The sequence below is a fragment of the Oryx dammah genome, unplaced genomic scaffold (assembly GCF_014754425.2).
Source record: "Oryx dammah isolate SB20612 unplaced genomic scaffold, SCBI_Odam_1.1 HiC_scaffold_28, whole genome shotgun sequence".
NCBI classification, from domain to species: domain Eukaryota; kingdom Metazoa; phylum Chordata; class Mammalia; order Artiodactyla; family Bovidae; genus Oryx; species Oryx dammah.
In genome coordinates, this window is record NW_024070212.1 from 86991397 (window position 1) to 87013836 (window position 22440).

Below are 22440 nucleotides of genomic sequence, written 5' to 3' on the forward strand. Positions count from 1 at the left end.
TTTTAAAAATTAGAGTATAATTGCTTTACAATGTTGTTGAAACTGCATGTTAGTTGCTCAGTCATGTCCAGCTCTTTGCAACCCCATGGACTGCATGCTGCCAGGCCCTGTGTCCATGGGATTCTCCAGGCAAGAATGCTGGAGTGGGTCACCATTCCCTTCTCCAGGGGATCTTCCTGACCCAAGGATTGAACCTGGTTTCTGCTATACAGTGGAGTGAGTCAGCCATATGTACCCATGTATCTCCTCCCTCTTGGGCCTCACTCACACCCCCGACCCGCATTTCCTACCCATCAAGGTCATCACAGAGCACCGAGCTGAGCTCCATATCACTTCACACGTGGTACTGTATGTATGTCAATCCTAGTTTCCCACTTTGTCCCACCCTTCCCTTCTTCCCCTGTGTGCCCGTGTCCATTCTCTATGTCTGCCTCTCTATTCCTGCCCTGGAAACTGGTTCCTCTGTACCATTTTTCTAGATTCCATATGTATACATTATTATTCTTAACTGTGTGAATCTAGGCAAGGTACTTTATCTTTCAGATTCTTCTTAGTGATCAGTTAACAATGTGGGGAGAGCTACCTCCCTGGATTCCTGTAAGGATTAAATTAGAAAACAGATGTGATTTCTGTTGTGTTTGCCCAGAGTAGGTATTCAGTACTTGATAGGCAGCATGGGAGTACACTTAAAAATGTGAGCCTTGCAGACTGACTACTTAACTCTTGAAAATTTTCTGCCTCTGTTACCAGCTATGTAAACGTGGGTGGGTTATTTAACCTTCTCTGAGCCTCAGTGTATTTGCTTATAACGTGAGAATAATGACTGTGGTACCTACCTTCTGAGAACTTGAATAAGGTAATGCATGTGAAGCATTTAGAACAGCGCCTGGCATATAGTAAGTACTACTTAATAAATGTTAGCCATAGTTGTTGTTATGAGCTATTCTATGAACAAAGGGCTATATCAAATATTTCAAGAAATATGATGATGAGTAAGACCTGGCTTAACCACTAGGGTGCTTTTAGGGTCCTGAGAGCGCTGGAGGGAAGGGTAAGAGGCTGGAACGTTTTCCATTCTCCTTGCTCAAGCAATAATGCTAACAAGACCAAGCTTAAATGGGGTGGGGCTGAGCCTGCAGGAGAGTGCCAGGGCTGTGGGGTGAGGGTAACAAACAGTTGTGATACCAGATGTTGAGCACGCTTACCAAGCAAGGGACTGTAGAAGGCACAACATACTATGTCAGGGCGTTCCCAGATTACTCTGAGACGTACATCTCTTCTCTATGTAAAGGCTACTGGGGATCAGAGAAGTTAAACAGCACAGCGAGAAGAGGCATCACTAAGGATCTAATCCTGCTCTCTCTGACCCTAAAGTTAGGGTGACCTAGTTTATCATCCGAACTGGGTCACTTTTAAAGGGAAAGGGGGATTGCTATTAATAATTATGTCAGGACAATAAGTAGGAACGGGAGTGATCTGAGGTAACCCAGGGTGCAGGTCCACCCTACCCACACACAAGAAATGCTTTTCCCACTGGGTCCAGCTGTCTCTAAGACCAGAACACAGTGAGATTTCAAACAGAGGTGGGAGCTCTCTATCCGCTTTGTTCCTGAAACTCTTTGCAGTCACACTATCTATTCTAAAACAAAGACAGTACTGCCCCCAAGATACAGGTGCCCCAATACACGCCTGCTCCTTCAGTGGGCATAAATCAGATTCCTCGGAGCTCTCTGATGTGGGAAGAAAATGGGATTCCGGGGTATCTGTTAACTGCTGCTGCTGCTGCAAGTCTTTCCTTATCCCTCTAATATAGATCGTTAACATCCATAGGACGTTAACTGCAACATCTCTAATGAGCAGAGCTGTGATATACCGTTTCCCCATAAATATCCATTGAGGCTGACACTCATTCTCTCCCGGTACAGTAATTCCGTGTTTCTGGATAAATCATCGTGCTAAGGCTCTTTCTTTCTCCCTAAATGTTGTTGTTAGTGGTTGCAGAAGAATAATGAATGAATTCTAGTTGTACAAAAGGGGAAAGAGATGAATAAATGGTCACGGAGAATAAGAGAATATAGATCAGTGACAGTCCCAACCCAAAGTGTGTGAAGCCTGTTTTTGCGATGACTTAGAAAGGAGGCAAGAAACAAGTATTTGCATAGTATTTACTGGGGACCAGGGAGTACATACAGTGCTTGGCAAGCTGCATCCAGATCAGTGATTCCCAAATACCGCATTGCCAAACAGTCATTGGTGACACGTTTTTTTGGCGGTGTGGCATGTGGGAACTTAGTTCCCTGACCAGGGATCAAACCTGTGCCCTGACCCCCTGCATTAGAAGGTGAAGTCTTAACTGCTGGATTGCCAGGGAAGTCCTTGGTGACACTTTTAAACTTTCTGGGCCCTCCCCCCTATAGATGTGCTTTTGTAGGGGTTGCATGTGTTTATATTTAAAGAGAGATTGATAAAGTTCCCCCAGTGGATTCCAATGCTTCACATTTATCTAGTTTAATTAACATGCCAACTATTATTTTCTCTATTTTGTGGATGAGAAGAGTGAGGTTTAGTTGCTAAAGGGAGAGGGAAGTAAAGTCTGATGATGCAGGAGTCTCTTGCTTCTCCAGTTGTGCACAAGGAACAGCTCGTGTTAAGGGAACATTCACGCTCACTTTTCACCCCACTTTCTCCCGTCTCCATCTCTCATTTTTCTGTCTGTCACAGAGACCTGTCAGTATGTCATCACATTTCTTTCCAGCAGCTTAGCTGCTGCCTGATCTTCTGTATTACTCCTCTTTCCCACCATCCCATGCCATCAACCCAGTAGTCTGGTTGTCCCCCTTTTCCTGTGTTTGTAATCTCATAGCCTCGTCTCTTTGGCTGTCTCTAGGTTGTTGTTTCCATGGTCACCTCGAGAGTCCTAGACGCTTACCCTATCATCATTGTAGAGATGACACTTGCCGTGTGATCAGGCCCTGGTCCTCCAGAGAGGATGTAGTGGACTGGGAGGGGTGGGCTTCTGAACAGCCCCTCTCCCCAGTGGCTGCTCCTTCCCAACCCCTTACTTTGACCCTCATCGTAAAACACACATTGTCTTACACCTTTTGTTCTCCTCGCCCTAGAGTACTGGTTAAGAACATGTACTTTAAAGCTCACTCACTTTGGCAAACATCCTAACTCTGCCACTTACTAGCTGTGTGACCTTGGGCAAGGTCATTGACCCTTCTGTGCCTCAGTTCCCTTCTCTGAAAGTGAGGACAACAATAGCACCTACGTTTGCCCTGGTAATTAAGTGAATTATTATATGAACACACCTTAGAGTGGTGTCTGGCTCATGGAGAGGAACTTTTATCTAAGCATCAACTATTATGATTATCGTCATGCTTGATCCCTGCTTGGCCAAGAACAGATGAGGTCTTGATATTACTATTTAGCTCCTTCCTTCCTCTTTAGACCAGAATGGATTGTTTGGTGGTGTGTTCTATAGATAGAGTCAGTATTTCTTATAATGACTGGATGTCAAGATGTGGAAGAGAGAGGGATCAAGAGGAGCTTATATATTTAGGAACTTAATGGATCTATCAAAACAAGGAATAATGATGTCAACCACTTGTGACCAAACCAGAAATATCGATTAAATCAAAAAGGTCTTTCATAGAACAGATATAGCAAGGAGGTGGCTAAAGAGGGTTTCTTCTTGTGGGATCTGTATGGGATCTTGCCAAATCTGCCATCCTCTAGCCCTGGCTCCATGGTCTTCAGAAATGGGTTGCCTAGCATCAGAGAACAGGCAGGAAAAGAGACCAGAGTGACAAACAGAGTGTTCCCTTGTCCCTGTAGAGGTATGTACAAAATGTCCTTTTTGTTTTAATTTTATAGTTTCTGCAGTACTGGAAGGTACCTCCTAGAACTAGCCATTGGTCACTTAAGCATTTTTCTATTCAAGCATTCTTTCCTTCCTCCTTCTACAAATACAGTCTAGTGATCAACGCGTATGACACACAGACACAGGTGCTGTACAAGTCAGACCAGGCCCCATCCCTTGCCCAGTTCACATTTCACAAGAGAAGGCTGCCAACGATCTAGTAAACAGACACAGTGCATGCTGCTGCCGCCGCTGCTGCTAAGTCGCTTCAGTCGTACCTGACTCTGTGCGACCCTGTAGACAGCAGCCCACCAGGCTCTTCTGTCCCTGGGATTCTCCAGGCAAGAATACTGGAGTGAGTTGCCATTTCCTTCTCCAATACATGCATGCGTGCTAACTCACTTCAGTCGTGTCCGACTCTGTGCAACCCTACGGACAGCAGCCCACCAGGCCCCTCTGTCCCCGGGATTCTCTAGGCAAGAATACTGGAGTGGGTTGCCATTTCCTTCTCCAAACAGTGCATGAATGCTAGCCAGAAAACCAAACAGGAAAACGTGATAAGAGCTGGGAGCTAGGACTGCATTTAAGTAAATAGTCAGAGGAGGTCTAGGGATTTGACACCTGAGCCAAGTCTGAATTTTGAGAAACCAGCCTGATGTAGAATGGGATCGGGACAGGGAAAGGTAGGGTCAAAGGCCTGGGACAGAAATGTTCTAGGGGTCCAGGGGGAACAGAGGGAAGGCTGATGTTGGCCAGAGTTTGGTGGGAAGGGGAGAGTGGTGGAAGATGGGTTCTGACTCAGAGGCAGCAGCTGAATGTGGACAGTGGTATGGACAGTGGTATAGACAGCGGTAAGGAGTTTGAATTTTATCGCAGGTGTAATGGAAGTCAGTGGGGGGTGTTCATCAGGAAGTGAACTTGATCTGACATTTTAAAAATATCACTCTGGCTGCTGTATAGGAGATGAACTTAAGGGAGAAAGTGTTAAAAGCAACAGTCCAGGCAAAAGAGGATACCACCAAGATGAGGGAAAGGGCAGGCAGAGGTGGGGTATGTTCTAGAAATGGAGTCAGCATTTCTTAAAGAATGATTGGATGTCAGTGTGTGGAAGAGAGAGGGGTAGAGGATTACCTTTGAGGATTTGAGCATCCAGGCCTGAATTGGTAGCCTTTGTAGAAACCAGAAGACAAGGAACAAACAGACTTTAGGAGATCAAAAATTCTTTGAACAAGTTAAGTTTGAGAGTCTAAACAGTATGGGATACTATCATTTCATCACTTGCTGGGAAGGAGCGTAAGCCTAGGCATTGGCTGGACTTTGAATGGTGAGGAATGTCAGAGATTGACTGCTTCCCTTGAGCCACTGATGGATGTTGCTAATGGAACAGGCTTGATTAGAAGAGCTAGAAGAAGAGCATATTCCTGTTCTTATGACTTTTTCTGGAACATCTCCCTAGTATTTCTTTGAAGTTAGAAGCAGAGTTATTTACTGATTGTGAAGTCTCATTCAGTCAAATGACAGTGGATATGACATCCTTTCTGGAGTTTACAATAGCAAATGCCATGTCTCAGTGAGTTAGTGTGTGTGTGTGCATGCACACGCGTACATGCTGAGCATTTGAAAGCACCATATGGACCAGCATACCCTCTGCCTTGTAAATCGTACTATCACCATGTTTCTTTCTGTTCACTTGTCTATTCTCTTGTATAAACAAGTGCCTCCATTTACTCATTCCGGGTTGTTGTTGTTTTTTTTTTAATCTGTCAATTCAGTGAGTTTCCTTTTGTGTGCTAGCCAACTGGGGTATTTAGACATTAGGAATATGAAGAATAAGGTACAGCTTCCCATGCAAGGAACTTAGTGTCACGAGGTGATAGTCTGTGTAGAGAAGAGAGAAAGTAATCAACCATTACAGCATATATGATGCCCAGAGGAGGATCATGTAACCCCTTCTAAGGGTTTGAGACAGATGACTATACCCAATTCTCCAGGGTCTCCTGATGAACGAGGATGGGAAGGGCTGCCAGTCATGAGGAGTGGCTTATACCAGTGCCTGAGAGAGTAAGAAATATAATATACTGAGAGACCTGTTAAGAGAGCAAGGGAAATCATGACACAGAGTTACAAACTATTTATAGGCTGGACAATCAATCTGAGATAATTATAGATAATGCTCTTGTAAATTTCCTCTGCCTCCAACCTGTAGGCTGCCTTCCAAGTCTAGTTTATTGGTGAACATCACCTCCCTTGATACTCAGCTCTATGAAGGAGTCATTTTCCTCACTGTCTTGCATATGAACAAGCTCGTTAGGGCCTTAGTTTCCTTGTTGTAAATTGTGAGCCAGGTTTCTCTGCTCTGACTTCTTGTCTCCTCTTAGTTTGTTCACCCATGAGGGGAGTTGTGATGGAAATTCAGGAACTAGACTAGGAGTTGGGAACTTGGGGTTTCATCCCAGCTTTGCTGCTAACATTATCATGACTTTGAAAATCTTAAAGACCTCAGTTTCTTCATCTGAAGAATATATGGGTTGAGTTGGGTTGGAGATGTTTATAGCCTCTTCTAGTTCTCCTTCCCTGCAATCCTGCAATTCATAAAACTGTCCAAAAGGCCACAAAATACCATCATACTCTGCAAGGATCCTGCATTGTATTATTGACTTAATGTTTAACCCACTGATGGAGATTTTGGGCTTCCCTGGTGGTTCAGTGAGTAAAGAATCCACCTGCAATGTGGGAGACCTGGGTTCAGTCCCTGGGGAGGGAAGATCCCCTGGAGGAAGGCATGGAAACCCACTCCAGTATTCTTGCCTGGAGAATCCCAGTGGACATAGGAGCCTGGTGGGCTGCAGTCCATGGGGTCACAAAGAGCTGGACACGGCTGAGCAACTAAGCACAGCACAGTGGGGATCTTGCTGTGTCTCAGTCACTTTGCTCACTAAGCTGTTACCTCAAATCTTATTTAGGGAAGTCCTGTCTTAGAAGGTAGATAGTTCCCTAATTCTATGATAAAGAAGATTCAAGAGATGGGTAAACTAGTCAAATTCCAACCACATAGAAATGGAATTCTTATTTTGGTCATTTACAGAGGAGTTGGCTTCAGTCCTGCAGCAGTGAAATGGTCCATGGGCTGTGAGAGTCCTCCGTGCGGTGCCCCTGTCATCACGCTCCTCGTGCTCTGACCCAGACGGGCTTCCTCCCACTTCCCTCACTTGACGGTTGCAGCTCAGAGAAGGGACAGCATTCCAGTCCTCACAAGATTGGCCCAGTGCCTTCCTCCACGCACACATTCAGGAAAGGCTTATTAATTATGAAATGAATGCCTAAGATGTAAAATCTGCATTCTTCCAGAGAAGAAAAGGAAAAAACATTGTGCAGGGAACGGCTGTCAGAGCAGCAGGCAAAGCCCAATGTGACTATTTTTTCCTCTGCTGTGACATCTCTCCATTTGTGATTTCCTCCGATTTGCTCTGCCTTCAGCCTGAGCCTCTGCTGCTCTTGCCTAGTTTCAGCTCCATCCGATATTTCTCGTTACCGTTTGGGTGCCATCTGGACCGCGGGAGTAGCCTCTCTAAGAGAGACACAGCCACGGAGAAGGAGCTGACTGCCTGCCTGAGCATCCCCCTGCCCTCCTCCCCAGGAGTGTGCTGAGAGCCTGTCATCCCGCTGACAGGAGCCGATTTCCCTGTCCTGTGATTCTCATTCACCCCTTTTCAAAGTACTGAACGAGCGCCAAATCTTGTTAGGAGTTTTTGAAAAATCCTTTGAGTGTTTGCTAATGTGGAACTAGAATAATAGATTTTTTTTAAAGGAGATGAGATCAAGAAAGAGAGAATGAAAAACAAATAATTAGAAGCTTCAGGAGATGATTTCCCTTATCATCTCCAACGAGATGGTGTCTCGTTGTCACTGTACATTTAGACCTGGGCAGGTGTGTTTATTCTGTTGACAACCAGCAGAGTAGCCAAGCCATCTTGCAGCCTGCCCCTCACCCCACAGAGGAGCCACAGCACGGAAGGGGCCCTATATTCTAAAATCCTCATGGTCACACATCAGAGCTTTGGAATGAGGTCATGGGTTGGGACCAGGATCTAGAGCCCAGGAAGCTTCCATGAGTATCAGAGCATAAAGTCATCTCCAGGGCTTCTAGAGAAGCTCCGTGGCAGGCTGGTGTTTTCAGCATTTATTCTCAATTCCCAACACTGCCACATCTGGAGCTATCACCATATTAACAACTATACCATCATCTCTTTATAAGCACTGCCTCATGACAATAGTATTGAAACTATTAAAACCCCCAGCACTACAGATGCCACTGTCTCAAAATGTCTGACCCACCACGATGGGATCAGTTACCAGCGGTAGTAACCACTGGCATGAATCCTGTTGTTACTCTGAACTATGTATTACAAGCTTCATGTGAATTGTCTCATTTCTGACACCAATCATATGATCATTGCCTGTCTTCTTCTTAGGGCAAGGATTGTATCTTCGCATAATCGCTCAATAAATAGATATGGAGGGGCTGAGGGACAGGTTAGGACAGACGTCACTGTCACCACCGCCATCACCCCACACTCTGGGCGCTCTCATTTCCTGAGATCAAACTCACTGAGCGCTTAGTATCTTAGCACAATTTGCAGCCTGCAAATTGCACCTCCAATCCCATCTTTAAGTGTATTTTTCAAGAAAATAAGGGATGTGTTTTAAAAAGATACGGGCCTGAAAGCATAGAGTCGCCCTCTGGAGGTCTGAAATTAAGGAAGGCAGGGGAGAAAAGAAGGGTATGGGGTAGATGGAATGAATGATGTGGCTGATGGACTTCACAGTGCTCCAGCCTTGCTAGTGTTAAGCTTTGGGTAAAATGTGCGGGAGCAGGAACCCGCCGTGACCAGTGTCTGCCGTGTGACAGTCATGTCACACCTTTAGCTTCTCTTCCGAGTGACTCTGTTCCTTCCCTGGACTAGTGTTTCCCAAATTTTGCCATAGCCTGAAACCTGCCCACAGTCACGTACCAAGCATATAATCTCGTGGCTTTCCTTTCTTCTTCCCTTCCTTTCTTTCCTCCTCTTCTTTCTCTTCCTTTCCTCTCTCCTCCCCCTCTTTCTCCTCTTCACCTGCCATCTCTTCCTCCTCCCTTCTTCCCCCTCCTCCTCTCTTCCTCCCTCCCACCGTCCTTCCCTCTCTGTACTTTTGGGAAGGGAACTGACATCCTTTGAGATGTTACTCTGTCAGCTGCTGTGCTAATTCTTTTCATGTGTATAAACCTTCTCAGCAATTGCATGTTATAAGCATTATTTTCCCTATTTTCTCTGGGGAGAAAACTGAGGCTCAGAGTAAGGAAGGAATTCATCCAAGGATATATCAATGATGAAGTAGATGTTCAAACTGAAAGCTGGTTTTGGAGTATAGTCTATTTACAATGTTGGATTCGTTTCAGGTGTACAGCAAAGTGAATCAGTTATACGTATACATATGTCTATACTTTTTCAGATTCTTTTCCCATTTAAGTTATTACAGAATATTAAGTAGCATTCCTCCTCTATACAGTGGGTCTTTGTTGGGATTATTTTATATATAGTAGTGTGTATATACTACTCACAAACTCCTAGTTTATCCCTTACTTCCCACTTTCCCCTTTGGTAACCATGTTTGTTTTCAAAGTCTATGAGTCTGTTTCCGTTTGGTAAATAAGTTCATTTGGGTACTTAGATTCCATGTGTAAGTGATATCATATGATATTTGTCTTTGTCTAACTTATATCACTATCATAATCTCTAGGTCCATCCATGTTGCTGAAAATGGCATTATTCTTTTATGGTTGAGTAATATTCCATTATATAAATGTACCACGTCTTCTTTACCCACTCATCTGTCGTTGGACATTTACTCTCATGTCTTGCGAAAGCCACTGTTTCTAACATTTGTCTTCCCAGTGCCCCTGGCCTGTCCCCCCTAAAATCATGAAGTTTCTCACTTTAAAAGCATGCACATTGGTTTCCTTGGCCTGAGATTAAAGTTGGAGAGTTCAAGACTCCAGATTTAGGGTCTGTAACCACAGATGCCCCTGTTCATTCACATTAGCCCAGTTTGGGCAACTTAGTGCCCTAATCTTCATGAAAGGAGTCTACCTTTCTCTTACATGCCCCTGAATGAAGCACCAGCAAATTCCTTCTACCTCTAGTTGGCATCCTGACTGTCTTCTTGCATGTTAAGAAAGGCCATTTCAACGTAAATATCTATTGACACATGAATGGATAAAGAAAATGTGGTATATACACGTGGTGGAATATTATATAGTCTTGAAAAAGAAGTCTGTCCTTGCTTACATAACAACTGGGCTGAACCTTGAGGACATTATGCTGCATGAAATAAAGCCAACACAGAGAGGCAAATACTGCAGGATACTGCTTATATGAGGCCCATAAAGTAGTCAGACACATATAGGCAGAGAATAGAATGGTGGTTGTGGAGGTTGGGGAAGGGGAAATGGGGAGATGCTATTAATTGGTATTAAGTTTGTTGTGCAGGAAGATTAACTCCTAGAGATTGTGCCCCTAAGAATACTGTATCGTACACTTGAAAACTTGTTAAGAAGATAGATTTCATGTTGTGTTCTTATCACAATTAAAAAATGAAGAAAAATGAGGGCTGTTTTAAACCAATTTCATTTTTAGAAAGTTGGATATAAATATTTCATTGTCCCAGGGATTAGCAGATATATTACACTTGGGTGCACTTCAAGGGAAGATGTAACTCTCATTATAAGATCTAAGCATTTCCCTCCACCCTCTAGCTGTCTAGACAACCTTGGGGCCCTCCTAAAATGTTAATTGGCAGAAGGAGAGCTGTTAACTGCTGAAATACAGCCCAGCTTTGAGTAGAGCCAATTTCTCAATCACTACAAGGACGGAGCCACAAAGCAGGACCAAATCCTCTATTAGATCAAGGCATTCAGTCGCCCAAAACCACTGAGCCCCAGATCTCAGTAGGCTGGGACATTTTGGCCTTTAAAGGGAGTTCCATGCTGTTGGAATGATGATCAGGCTCCATGGATTTCCACCTGAAGTTCATTAAAAGTTTTTGACTTTTAAGGTTAAAGTTGTTAACCTCCTTTAAAAAAAAAAAGAAACCCACCAATATTTGGCTCTGGCTTAGCCCAGGCAATGACAAAACTTACATCCAGAAGAAGGCTGTGGTTTTTGCAAACTGAATTTGATTCATGGCTATCTAGACATAGCAAAGAGTTCAATGTTCCCATAGAAACTTTCTCATCAACACAAAGGTAGGATATTCTTTAAAAGAATAGAAGAGACTATATAAAGAAGGAATATGTCTGGTATTTAGAAAGCACCTAAATCAGGCATCTGAAGTTTGTTTTTTTTTTTTTTTTTTAATGTCTATTCTCTAGAGCTTTGCTGTCCAATACAGTAGCCACTGGTCACATGTGGCTATTTACAATGAAGCTAATTAAAAATAAATAAAACTTAAAATGCAATTTATTAGTCATACAAGCCATATTTGAAGTGCTTAATAGCCATGTGCAGCCATGGCTGCCAAATTGGAAGTACAGGTGTAGGACTTTCCATCATCACAGAAAGTTCTGTTGGACAGGGATGCTCATGAGAAAAATCATTTGTTAACATCACATTTTCTACTCCCCATCTCAAATCCACCCCCTACTTTTTCATCAGGTGTCAAACGGAGTTTCTGCTGTTTTCTCTGCCAAGAAGTAGGAAAGTGACTGTTGACTCTTGGCTAAAGGTGATAGAGAGCATAAACTCCTAGATACCTCAGAGGGAATTAGTCTTCATTAGCATGTTGTCTTCATGGATAAATCACTCACCAGGGAAAGGCACGCAATTCAAATGCTTGGAATCACTAGGTGCGTTAATGGTGCCCACCGTGGTGCACTTACAGATCACTTAAGGTAATCCGTTTCTCCTGAGCCTTTTAAATGGATAATTGAATTCATTCTTTTGCAGCGCTGGCTTAGGTTCTGTCTGAATTGAGATCTTGATGCCTTGCGAGCTCCCTGTCCCACTCCTGTCCCACCTTCCATGCTAGAATGATGATATATCCTGGCTCTGCTCTGAACTTTAAGAAAACATGGCCCATGTATCAGTCATCTTTGTATCTCCAATGCCTAGTCAGAACACAGCGTGTGGAAAGCACCCAGTGAATATTTGCTGGAGAAATTCATTAATCAATTATGTAATCAATCAAGATGTCTTCATTTTTCCCAGTAGGACTTTCACTAATTATTCCTACAGAGAGTTCATTCCCCAGCACAGTGCTTCACAAGTTTGGCTTCCTATTAGACTCACCTGGGGAGCTTTTAGAACCTACCGATGCCAGGACCTCACCCCAGACCAACAGAATCCAAATCTCAGCTGGCGAGGCCCAAGTATGTGTAGCTGTGGAAAATCTCCCTCAGAGGGTTACATTGTGCAGCCAGGGGTGAGAACCACTGCAGGTTTCTGATTTGGCAGCTATAAATAAGTTGTCATCCTTTTTGATGTGTTCACCCCAAGTCCCATCTCATCCACTCACATTTTTTTAATTGGTAAGACCGTTTTAAAAAAATAATTTTTATTGGAGTACAGTTGCTTTACAACCTTATGTTAGTTTCTATCGTACAACAAAGTGAACCACCTCTATGTATATGTATATCCCCTCATTTTTGGATTTCCTTTCCATTTATGTTACTGTAGAACATTGAGTAGAGTTCCCTGTGCTATACAGTAGGTTTTCCTTAGTTACCTATTTTAGATATAGTAGTATAAATATATCAGTCCCAATCTCCCAGTTCCTCCCTCCATCCCCTTTCCCCCTTGGTGTGTATACATCTTTGCACATAAGATCATCTCTACCATTTTTCTAGATTCCACGTATGTGCATTAATAATACAATATTTGTTTTTCTCCTTCTGACTTACTTTACTTGGTATGACTGTAGGTTCATTCACATCTCTACAAATGACTCAATGTCATTCCTTTTTATGGCTGAGTAATATTCCATTGTATGCATGTTCCACAACTTCTTTATCCATTCACTTTTGCTGTAAGAGTAACATGAATCTGATCTTCTTACATCCATGGGATTTTCCAGGCAAGAGTACTGGAGTGGGGTGCCATTGCCTTCTCCGTCTTAAGAGTTACCCTACTCAGTTATGGGACAGTAGTGTCCCACTGCTCGAGATAGATTGCGGGAAAGTAAACTTGATGTGGAAGCTTTATTTCAGTGTCTTAATGATGCTTTGGGCTAGAATTGTACTGAAACAACAGAAGAGAATCTCTTCTTTTAAACCTTCACCAGAAATGGAAGTTGTGAGTAAACTAGATTGCCATATTGAGATTTTAAGAGCAGAATTCAAAGCTGCATGCATGCTATGATAGTAAGTGTGAGGAATATATCTAATAAGGGGAGAACAAGACTTGAAGGTAAATGAACAAAGGCTCTAATAGAGAATGTGGATAAAGCAGGACCTGTGGATGCAGGGAGACTAGGGAATGGATTCCAGGTTCCCCCCCTTAAGAGTCAACTGAGAGAAAAATGCAGGGCCTGGAAGAGTCTTCTGATGGCTGGGTGAAGTGCCCTGAGTATTCCTTAAGGCTGTCCCAGGCAGGAGGAAGGAAGTCCAAGAAATGACTGAGCTAGTATCAAAACAGGAATGTAACCATATATGCCAGGTACAAAGGGTATGGATGGGAAGATGCTCCCAGCAAGACTGTGTCAATAAGAGGGAAAAGATGGGCTCAAGAGTGGACTGGGCATTCAGAACTAAGAGCAGGAAGTGTTTGGCATCCTTTTACACAGGACCTAGTCCATGTTCTGAAGTGGGGTGGTTTCTAAAGAGGGGCTTTCCACAAGATATTTTTACTTCTCCTTTTCCCCGATATCATAGAGTAATAGTTTCTTAATATTAAAAGATGGGTGCCTGTGCATTGCAGAAATGAGCTAAAAGAAATTGATTGAGAGGATCCTAATAATAGCTATGGTTTATTAAGCGTCTCTGTGCGCCAAACAGCAAACAAAGCGCTGCACACACATCTCAGTTAATCCTCTCCATGACCCTAAGATGATGTTAACACTGTCATCCCACGGAGAAAACCTAGGCTTCACGACTTGTCCAGGGTCACACAGCCAGCATGGGGCACAGTCAGGATTGAGTCCATATCTGTGTGACTCCAAAAAGGCACATTGACGCCCACATCTGGACCAGTCTCCATCTGGATTTACGGAAATGGCCTCCTCACACCCTGGCCCCACCCCTCATCAGAGACCGCCTCTTCTGTCACCAGCAAAGTGACAGTCTCACACCAGTGCTGGCTATCCTCACATGTTTTCATTATATGGTGGGGGTTTTATGAGACTCTACCACCGGCTGTTTTTCAAATTTATTTAATTCATCCATCATGCTCTGAAGCCATTTGCTTTTTTTATATTGGACAGATGTAATGAGATTTTGGACACTAAAAAATGTTTTTATTAAAAGTTATGACCCAGAGCTAGCTGGTAGGGGCTATGCCATAAATCCCAGGAAGTGTGGGAATTTATAAAGGAGGTAGCGATATAACCTTAACCTTTCAGGCCACACCAGAGGTTATAGGGTAACACTGCCTCCCCGTCTCTAGCCAAATAATAATAATTGTTATTACTGTTATTTCTGCCATTATCCAACATGATCCTTCCTCCTCTTCTCTCAGCCACTGTTGAATCCTGGCAAGCCAGCGCCTAGTAGGAGCAGGTGGTTGATGACAGAACTTGCTGGTGTTTGGCTTGAAGGCTCTGCCGTGGTGGGCACGGGCATGTGCGTTGCCCTTCTCTATGACCCTGTAACTGGGGCTGATTGATGTACAGTCACATTTGCTACAGACAGAGTGGAAGTGTTCATGGCTGATGGTTCCTCCACTCCTCCATGGCCAGCAGGAAGCTCTCCTGAAAATTAAGGAACAATGCAATTCTGTTCAAGCATAATCATTCCAAGTTAATGTCAATATTATCAGACTTAGACTACTGTTACACTGCTTGGAATTCATCCCAAGCATAATTAGTTTGGACATATAGACCAAAAACATGGTCATTGTGTACATATGGAGATATTATGCGTATTACCTACAATATGTATTAATGTTGTGACTTTGTTCAATTAACATTCTTTAAATAAAGCTCTGGGGTATCGGATAGTAAGCCAGGGTTCAACAGAAGACCACCAGGGAGTTGAAACAGAGGAGTTTATTAGTGCCGGTCCTGGAGGAAGGGCCATATGCAGAGGTTAAGGGAAGAAGCAGGCAGAGAGAGCAAGGCAGGGTCTGGGGCACTTGCCTTTATTAGAGCCCCAGGTAGAGTGCTTTAGCGTTCCGGGTCTGAGGCCAGATTGGTCATTTCAAACCAAAAAGAGCAGGGTTTTGGTAAGTGTCTAAGGAATCTTATCTAAGGGTCCATAAGGCAAAGCCCTGGGAGGCTGGGGAGAGCATAGCCATAAGAGCTGTTAGGATGGTCAGATCAGGAACTGACATTGACTTGTGACTCTGTGGGCTGTTATTCAGGACCTACTTCACTGGAGAAGCTGGTGTCAGTTCAAGGCCCCTGGAGGCTGCTTGGCCACACAAAGAGGATGCTGAGGCAGCAGTATTATGGAGTGGTATAGCAAAGCTCTCAGCAATTATAAACAACAAAGTAAAAAATTAACAAAATGATTAGGTTTGGTCAGCTGCCGCCTGTTTTTAAAATCATCTATTCACTCATATGAATTGTTTTCGAGCACTGCCACGGACAGATCTCCCATGACCTGCTGGGGATGCAGGAACGAACACACTGTGGTCCCTGCTTCAGGAAGATCACTGCGTAATGGGTACAGGTGATATGCTGTTGCTCACAGAGGATGGATTTCAGCTCAGGGGACCAAAGAAAGCTTCACAGAAGAGATGGCCTTTCAGCTGGGTTTGAGGAACTCGGTGAGCTTTGAGCTTGCCAGGCTAACAGAAGCATTTCAGGCAGAAAAGGCACTTACAAAACCAGCTGTTCACAGACTGCTCCAAAGGTTAAGTTTGGCTAAAGCACATGATAACACTTTTTTCCTTTTAAAACAAAAATCTCAAGAGTACACATCATGCTCTTATCTGCTGTCACCATTGAGACTGGCTGGGTCAGGTCTGTACTTTCAGGAAGATGGACTTTAAAATTACAAACTCCCTGTGGCTTGTATTTCCTAGCCAGGCACGTGTTTTATCATCAGTTTATGCTGGGAACATATTCCAGGGTTTTCACAGCACATTGGCCACCACTCCCGCCTCCTGTGACCGTAAGAGTGTAAACCATAGATAATGTCATCATTAAACACATAAATCCATGTCATTTGTGTGTCATTCACTTCATCCTCATTCATCATCCCTTACGCTTTCAGAACGGCCGTGCGTTTGAGGATTTTGACGAGCGGTTTGCCGCAGCCACCCCGGTAAGCGCAAGAGGGCCCAGCCTGCTTAACAGTTTTGCATCATTGTCCCATCACTCATTTCATGCTCATAAGTCATGCCTTGTGGTTACAGAACAGAAACCTGCCAATGGACTTTGACGAGATATTTGAGGCAACAAAGGTAAGGGCTCCACGGTCTTGTGAAGTGAGGGTTGTTCTGGTCATTCTTATCCGCTCTGTGCAGCCTCACTCTCCTCAGTGCTCTGCTCTGGTGCCGGCCTGTGCTGATGTGCAGAGACTCCTGGTGGGCCCCGCAGTGAGGGCGAAAAGTAGGAGCGCGTGTGTGTGTGAGAGAGAGAGAGAGAGAAACTGTATGTTGGAGAGGAAATGACACCCCTTCATTTCATTCAGCAAATATTTTTCAATCTCCTAATGTGTCCCAGGCGTTCTAATAGATGCTAGAGATGCAGTAGAGAGGAGGACACAACCCTTATCCTCAGGGAGCTCAAAGTGTAACACAGTGTGGTATTGCATAGCATAGGAGAGGGCAGATGGGATTGGTAGAGAAGGCTAGGGTAAGATTGCCTAGTGGAGTGGAGTGTAACATATTATAGTGGAGATTCAGCACTGAACAGGAGCTGCTCAGTGCACCTATGGAGATAAAAACCCATGTGGGTGGTGGGGGGGAAGGCAATGGCACCCCACTCTAGTACTCTTGCCTGGAAAATCCCATGGATGGAAGAGCCTGGTAGGCTGCAGTCCATGGAGTTGCAAAGAGTCGGACACGACTGAGCAACTTCACTTTCACTTTTCACTTTCTTGCATTGGAGAAGGAAATGGCAACCCACTCCAGTGTTCTTGCCTGGAGAATCCCAGGGATGGGGGAGCCTGGTGGGCTGCTGTCTATGAGGTCACACAGAGTCGGACACGACTGAAGTGACTTAGCAGCAGCAGCAGCAGCACCTGTGGAGATAAGACTGCTATTTTGTCCCCATCACCTGGAACAGAGGTGCTGGTTTGCAGCCAGTGTTTATTCAGATTGGTTAATACATTGGCGAGTGAATGTTGTCACTCCTGAGTACATGTGTTTGGGAAGTCTGCAGGACAAGAGTTCTCAACCTGGGCTGCAAATTAGAATCATCAGGAAAAATTTTAAACTTTGAGTTACTAAACTACCTCAAACCACGTAATTAAGAACCTCGAGGGGTGGGGACCAGGCAGCCATATTTTTCCCTTGGGTGTGTGTGCCTAGTCGCTCAGTCGTGTCTGACTCTTTGCAACCCCATGGACTTAGACATTCCAGGCTCCTCTGTCCATGGGGATTCTCCAGGCAAGAATACTGGAGTGGGTTGCCATGCCCTCCTCCAGGGGATTTTCCCAACCCAGGAATCAAACCCAGGTCTCTCGCATTACAGGCATATTCTTGACCAGCTGAGCCACTGGGGATCCAAGGCTGACAGTCCATCTAAGGGTCTCACATAAGCTGTTTGGGGGCAGTGGGATGGGGTGCACATTGAGTTAGAAAATACTTCCCAGGAAGAAATAAAGGTGTCTAGTTTGTGTCTCGAAAGATCGGTAGGAAAGGCAGTTGGGGAAGGTCTGAGTGTTCTGGTCAGAGGAGGAGCATGTGCCAAGGCCCTGAGGGGGCCCCTCCTTTCGTGACCCCTGGGGCTTCTCTAGTAACACGGTCCTCACTGTGTCTATAGGTCTGTCTTCCCATAGAACAGGCAGCTCACGAGACTCAGTGCGGGAAGATGCCTTATGCACCCGTGCGTCCCCTGCTCTCGGCACAGTCGCCGACGCACAGTAGGAACTACGTGCTTGCCCTAAAGGAGGGAGCACCTAGTGCCAAGCTGAGGGAGCGGGTTATGTACGTGTGTCCTGTGGTCGGTCACGGACGCCTCTGCCTTCTCCAGTGGTGCTCCCAGAGCTGCTCTGCAGGAGGGGTCTAGGAGTCCACTTGCAAAGGGTTAGTGGAAAGAAGGACCAGGGGACTAATTACGAAACAGCAGCTGTAGGGCATTCCAGATGCTACTGGAAAACCATCACTGATTCATAACAGACAGTGGCTTGGGAGGGGACAGGCCTGACTGAGATACTGAGGAGCTCCAATAGCAAGCGTCTCCTCATCCTTTTCACTGGCTTTGGCAGCTTCCAGGGTCACTCTGTTGACCCTGGAGGATGCCCAGGACCTAGAGAAGGGGCAGAATCTGCCATCAACAACCGCATTTTACCTGAAGATGTCTGAAGGGCCAGGAAGGGAAGGCAAGGAGGAATCTTGGGTTGACCTTGGAGATGACTCCTTCAGAGGGACGTGAATCGTGGCAGGACTTGTAAGAACCCTGGCTTCTGGTTAGAGAATATTATGGGGCTGGGCTTCCACCATGAAGGATGGCTAAGTAGGGCTGGGTAAAGGGACACAAGGATAAACAAAGTGCTGCTTGGTCTATGGGTCAAGCCCAGCTTTTTTTTAGCTGACCAATCCGAGGTAAGTCACCTTAACTTCAGGCCTCTAGTAGCTCATCTGCAAACTAGAGATAGTGGGAGAGATTCCTGTGCTGCCAACTTCACACAGTTCAGGGAGCATCCAATGTTACAGTAATGTGTTGGAAAATACGTTATAAACTATGAAGTGCTCTACAAATGTGAATGGTTAGTTCTATTCTCACGAGGCTGTTAAAATGATTAATTACGACAATATTATCAGATGGAACATGGCTTCTTAAGTTACAAATAAAAGAACCAGGGTTAACAAGGGGGGGAGGGGCTGTGAAAATAGACATTATTCCAGATCCTCAATCATATACTGTTATTAGAATTATTTTTAATTTTATGGCCTAAGAATCCCCTTTTTCTATAAAATTTAATTAACTCAAGGTTCTGTTTAAGCAGCAAATCCAATGGAATGAAATAACAATCTATGTTTTATGCCTCTGCATGTTTTTTCTCGTTTAATCCTTGAATGGAAATCATCTGGCAAGAGGAGAGTCTGTAGCTCAAGAATGAAGGTTATTTTAAAAGTTGTGCTTAAGGAGAAAATTAGCCAATAAATTATATTTATGATGTTAGTAAAAGTGTGCCACGAGTTCACCACATTTGAAATGTAAATTGTGCAACTTAATTATTAACTTCATTTTAATATTTTCCTACCACTGAAAACAGTCATGGGCCATTTGCAAAGCATTGAGCTTCAAGGGCCAAGAAGCCCAGAAACCTCCTTTGAACGCATTAAATAGAATTATCCCTTCTGTGGGTTTGGGAGAGAGCCTAAGGATCGGTACTGTTTCACCAAATAATATAAAATATTGCTCACATGCTAAATAAGCCTTCCCAAAGACAAGCAAACATTTATTATTATATCTGTGGATTGTCCCCACTAGACTGTAAGCTCCCTGAAGGCTGAAAATTGACATTCCTCCTAATTATGTTCCTAGCACCGAGCACAGGGCCTAACACCTTACAGTTGTCCAGTGTGTACCAGCATATTATGTAGTTCAGTTCAGTCACTCAGTCATGTCCAACTCTTTGCAACCCCATGGACTGCAGCACGCCAGGCCTCCCTGTCCATCACCAACTCCTGGAGTTTACCCAAACTCATGTCCATGGAGTCAGTGATGCCATCCAACCATCTCATCCTCTGTCGTCCCCTTCTCCTCCCACCCTTAGTCTTTCCCAGCATCAGGGTCTTTTCAAATGAGTCAGCTCCTCTCATCAGGTGGCCAAAGTATTAGAGTTTCAGCTTCAACATCAGTCCTTCCAATGAATATTCAGGATTGATTTCCTTTAGGATTGACTGGTTGAATCTCTTTGCAGTCCAAGGGACTCTCAAGAGTCTTCTCCAACACCATAGTTCAAAAGCATCAATTCTTCGGCACTCAGCTTTCTTTATAGTCCAACTCTCATATCCATACGTGACTACTGGAAAAACCATAGCCTTGACTAGACAGACCTTTATTGGCAATGTAACGTCTCTGCTTTTTAATATGCTGTCTAGGTTGGTCATAACTTTTCTCCCAAGAAGTAAGCGTCTTTTAATTTAATGGCTGCAGTCACCATCTGCAGTGATTTTGGAGTCCCCAAAAATTATGTAGTTGGGAAAGAAATTAATATGTGTAGGGCCCTACTGTGTGCCAGGAACCATTTATTCGATCTGAAACCTGAAGAGGAAGGACTGAAAGTGAGTTTATCAGGCTAAGGTGCTTGCTTTTCAGCAAAAAAAAAAAAAAAAAAAGAGAATCTTTTGTACCTGTTTCACCAAGCTTACGCAAACTTCAGAGTCCTTCTAGTAATATAATCAATAAATCTCCAAAGGAGATATTACCATCTCTAATGTCCAGGTAAGAGAAAAGTGGCCCCAAGGAGCTGCAGAGATTGTCAGTGGTAGAACTCAGATGCAACCCCAAGGATGGGACTCTTCCCTGGGCTTAGAGCTCACAAGTTTGTCAGTAGTGGAGAGTGTTCCTTTCTTTGTGTGAATCTTGGTGATCCCACTTTGCCTGGTTAAAACAGATTTCTAGGGCAGGAGTCCTGTCTGCCAAGACAGACTCTCCCAGTGGTGTTTTTCAGTCCCCTGATTAGAAACTATCACTTAAAAGTCGGAAGATGAGCAGAAAGTTGTTTTTTTTTTTTTTTTTTTGGGTTTTTTTTTTTTTTTTGCAGTGGGCAAATTTGCACAAAACATGATTATATACTTTAAGTCAGGCTATTTGACTCCTGGCCATAGACCTCCTGCAGACTCTGAAGCTGGAAGTGTACACTGATTAATTTCTGAGTGTATCTTAAACGGCTTCTCCCACTGCTCTGGCTGGCCTTGCTCACACTGAGGGATGATGGATGGGAATATAGTTGATACAGTATCCACAGTGATAGAGCTCCTCAGAGTGATTAATCGTGTATATACTGGGTTGTTTTTGATACCCTTCCTGGTATTAAATGATACATTTTCTCCTCCTCCAACTGTATTTTTTATCTTGAAGATGGATTCTTTCAAGGACTGTCATTTGACTGCCTGCTCTACATGCAGAAAATTCAAGTCCTGGCCTAGGTGGTCTTGAGGTGATCTCTGTGAAACTCAGTTTATTCATCTCTAAAAATGGGGATGGCAGTTGATACCTTTCAGGGTCAGTGATATTTACTGAGAAGTGGTGACTTGCTATACTTGGTACAGGAAAAGCACTTTGTAACATGCGGATATACTCAGGAAAGAGAAGCAAATGATAAAATTACCTCTTGCCTTTGTCTCCTGGAGAAGAGAGACAGTGATGACACTGGATGGTAAATATGTATAAAATGGTATTATTATTACTTATGCAAGGTGGCTAAGCCCAGATCTGCTTGACTAAGCCCAGATAGACAGCCAGGCACACTGAAACAATAACTGATTCTGGCTGCATCTGAGATGCTGTCTTTGGGATCAAGAAGTATCATAATGACCAACTGGGTTTATTGTTTATATAGTCATGATGAAAAAGGGAAATACATGTCCTCATATCATACTGTTTTTAAAGCATTGCCCAGCAGCATCAGCTCCCCTTGTGGTTACATCATTATCTTTTTGTCTTTTCAGGCTGTGACCCAATTAGAACTTTTTGGGGACATGTCCACCCCTCCTGATATAACCTCTCCCCCTGTAAGTATGCACTGTGCTTGGAGCCCTGCGTCTCTTTCCTTTCCTTCTTCAGTTTCATGGTGACAAATATATGGGCTTTGGGTAAAAGAAGCTGCTGGTGGATTTCAACTCGGACTCTTCCAGCTGTGTGACTTGGGCATACTAACTAGCAATTCTAAATGTCAATTTCCTCTGCCTTTTTTTTTTTAAGGAATTATGATGCATGCTCTGTTTTGACAAATAAATGAAATCATGCATCAGCAATTACAGACTATCACTGGGGTGCTTGCCATTATGCTGGGCAGTGGAAAGAGACAGGAGCAGGATGTGGTCCTTGCCTGCAAGGTGTACAGGGTCTACCTGGGAATATGGGTGAGAAGCTCCACAAGAAAGCAGATGAGATGAGACATTTGTCATCTCCTACCCAGAACCCGCCCAGCGGAGTGGTCAACCCAGTAAAGGAAGCCTCTTCTCCCCCGAACCTTTCAGCTCTCTCTTGTCTTATTCCCTTCTTTCCTTCCTTTCTTCCTCTTTTCATTTCTTCCTCCCTTGCCC

At 44.1% G+C, this 22440-nt stretch overlaps 1 protein-coding gene across 2 annotated transcripts in view; it reads left to right on the top strand.

Moving 5' to 3' along the window:
* Positions 1-22440, top strand: part of DAB1 (DAB adaptor protein 1) — a 334491-nt gene that overhangs the window by 281351 nt on the left and 30700 nt on the right. Inside the window, exons 10-12 of one of the 2 annotated variants that reach the window (XM_040231048.1) lie at positions 16269-16319; positions 16411-16458; positions 21844-21906. In XM_040231048.1, the coding sequence (XP_040086982.1) occupies positions 16269-16319; positions 16411-16458; positions 21844-21906 (162 nt within the window). The remainder of the gene's footprint in view (positions 1-16268; positions 16320-16410; positions 16459-21843; positions 21907-22440) is intronic. The other variant, XM_040231049.1, reaches the window with a different exon arrangement.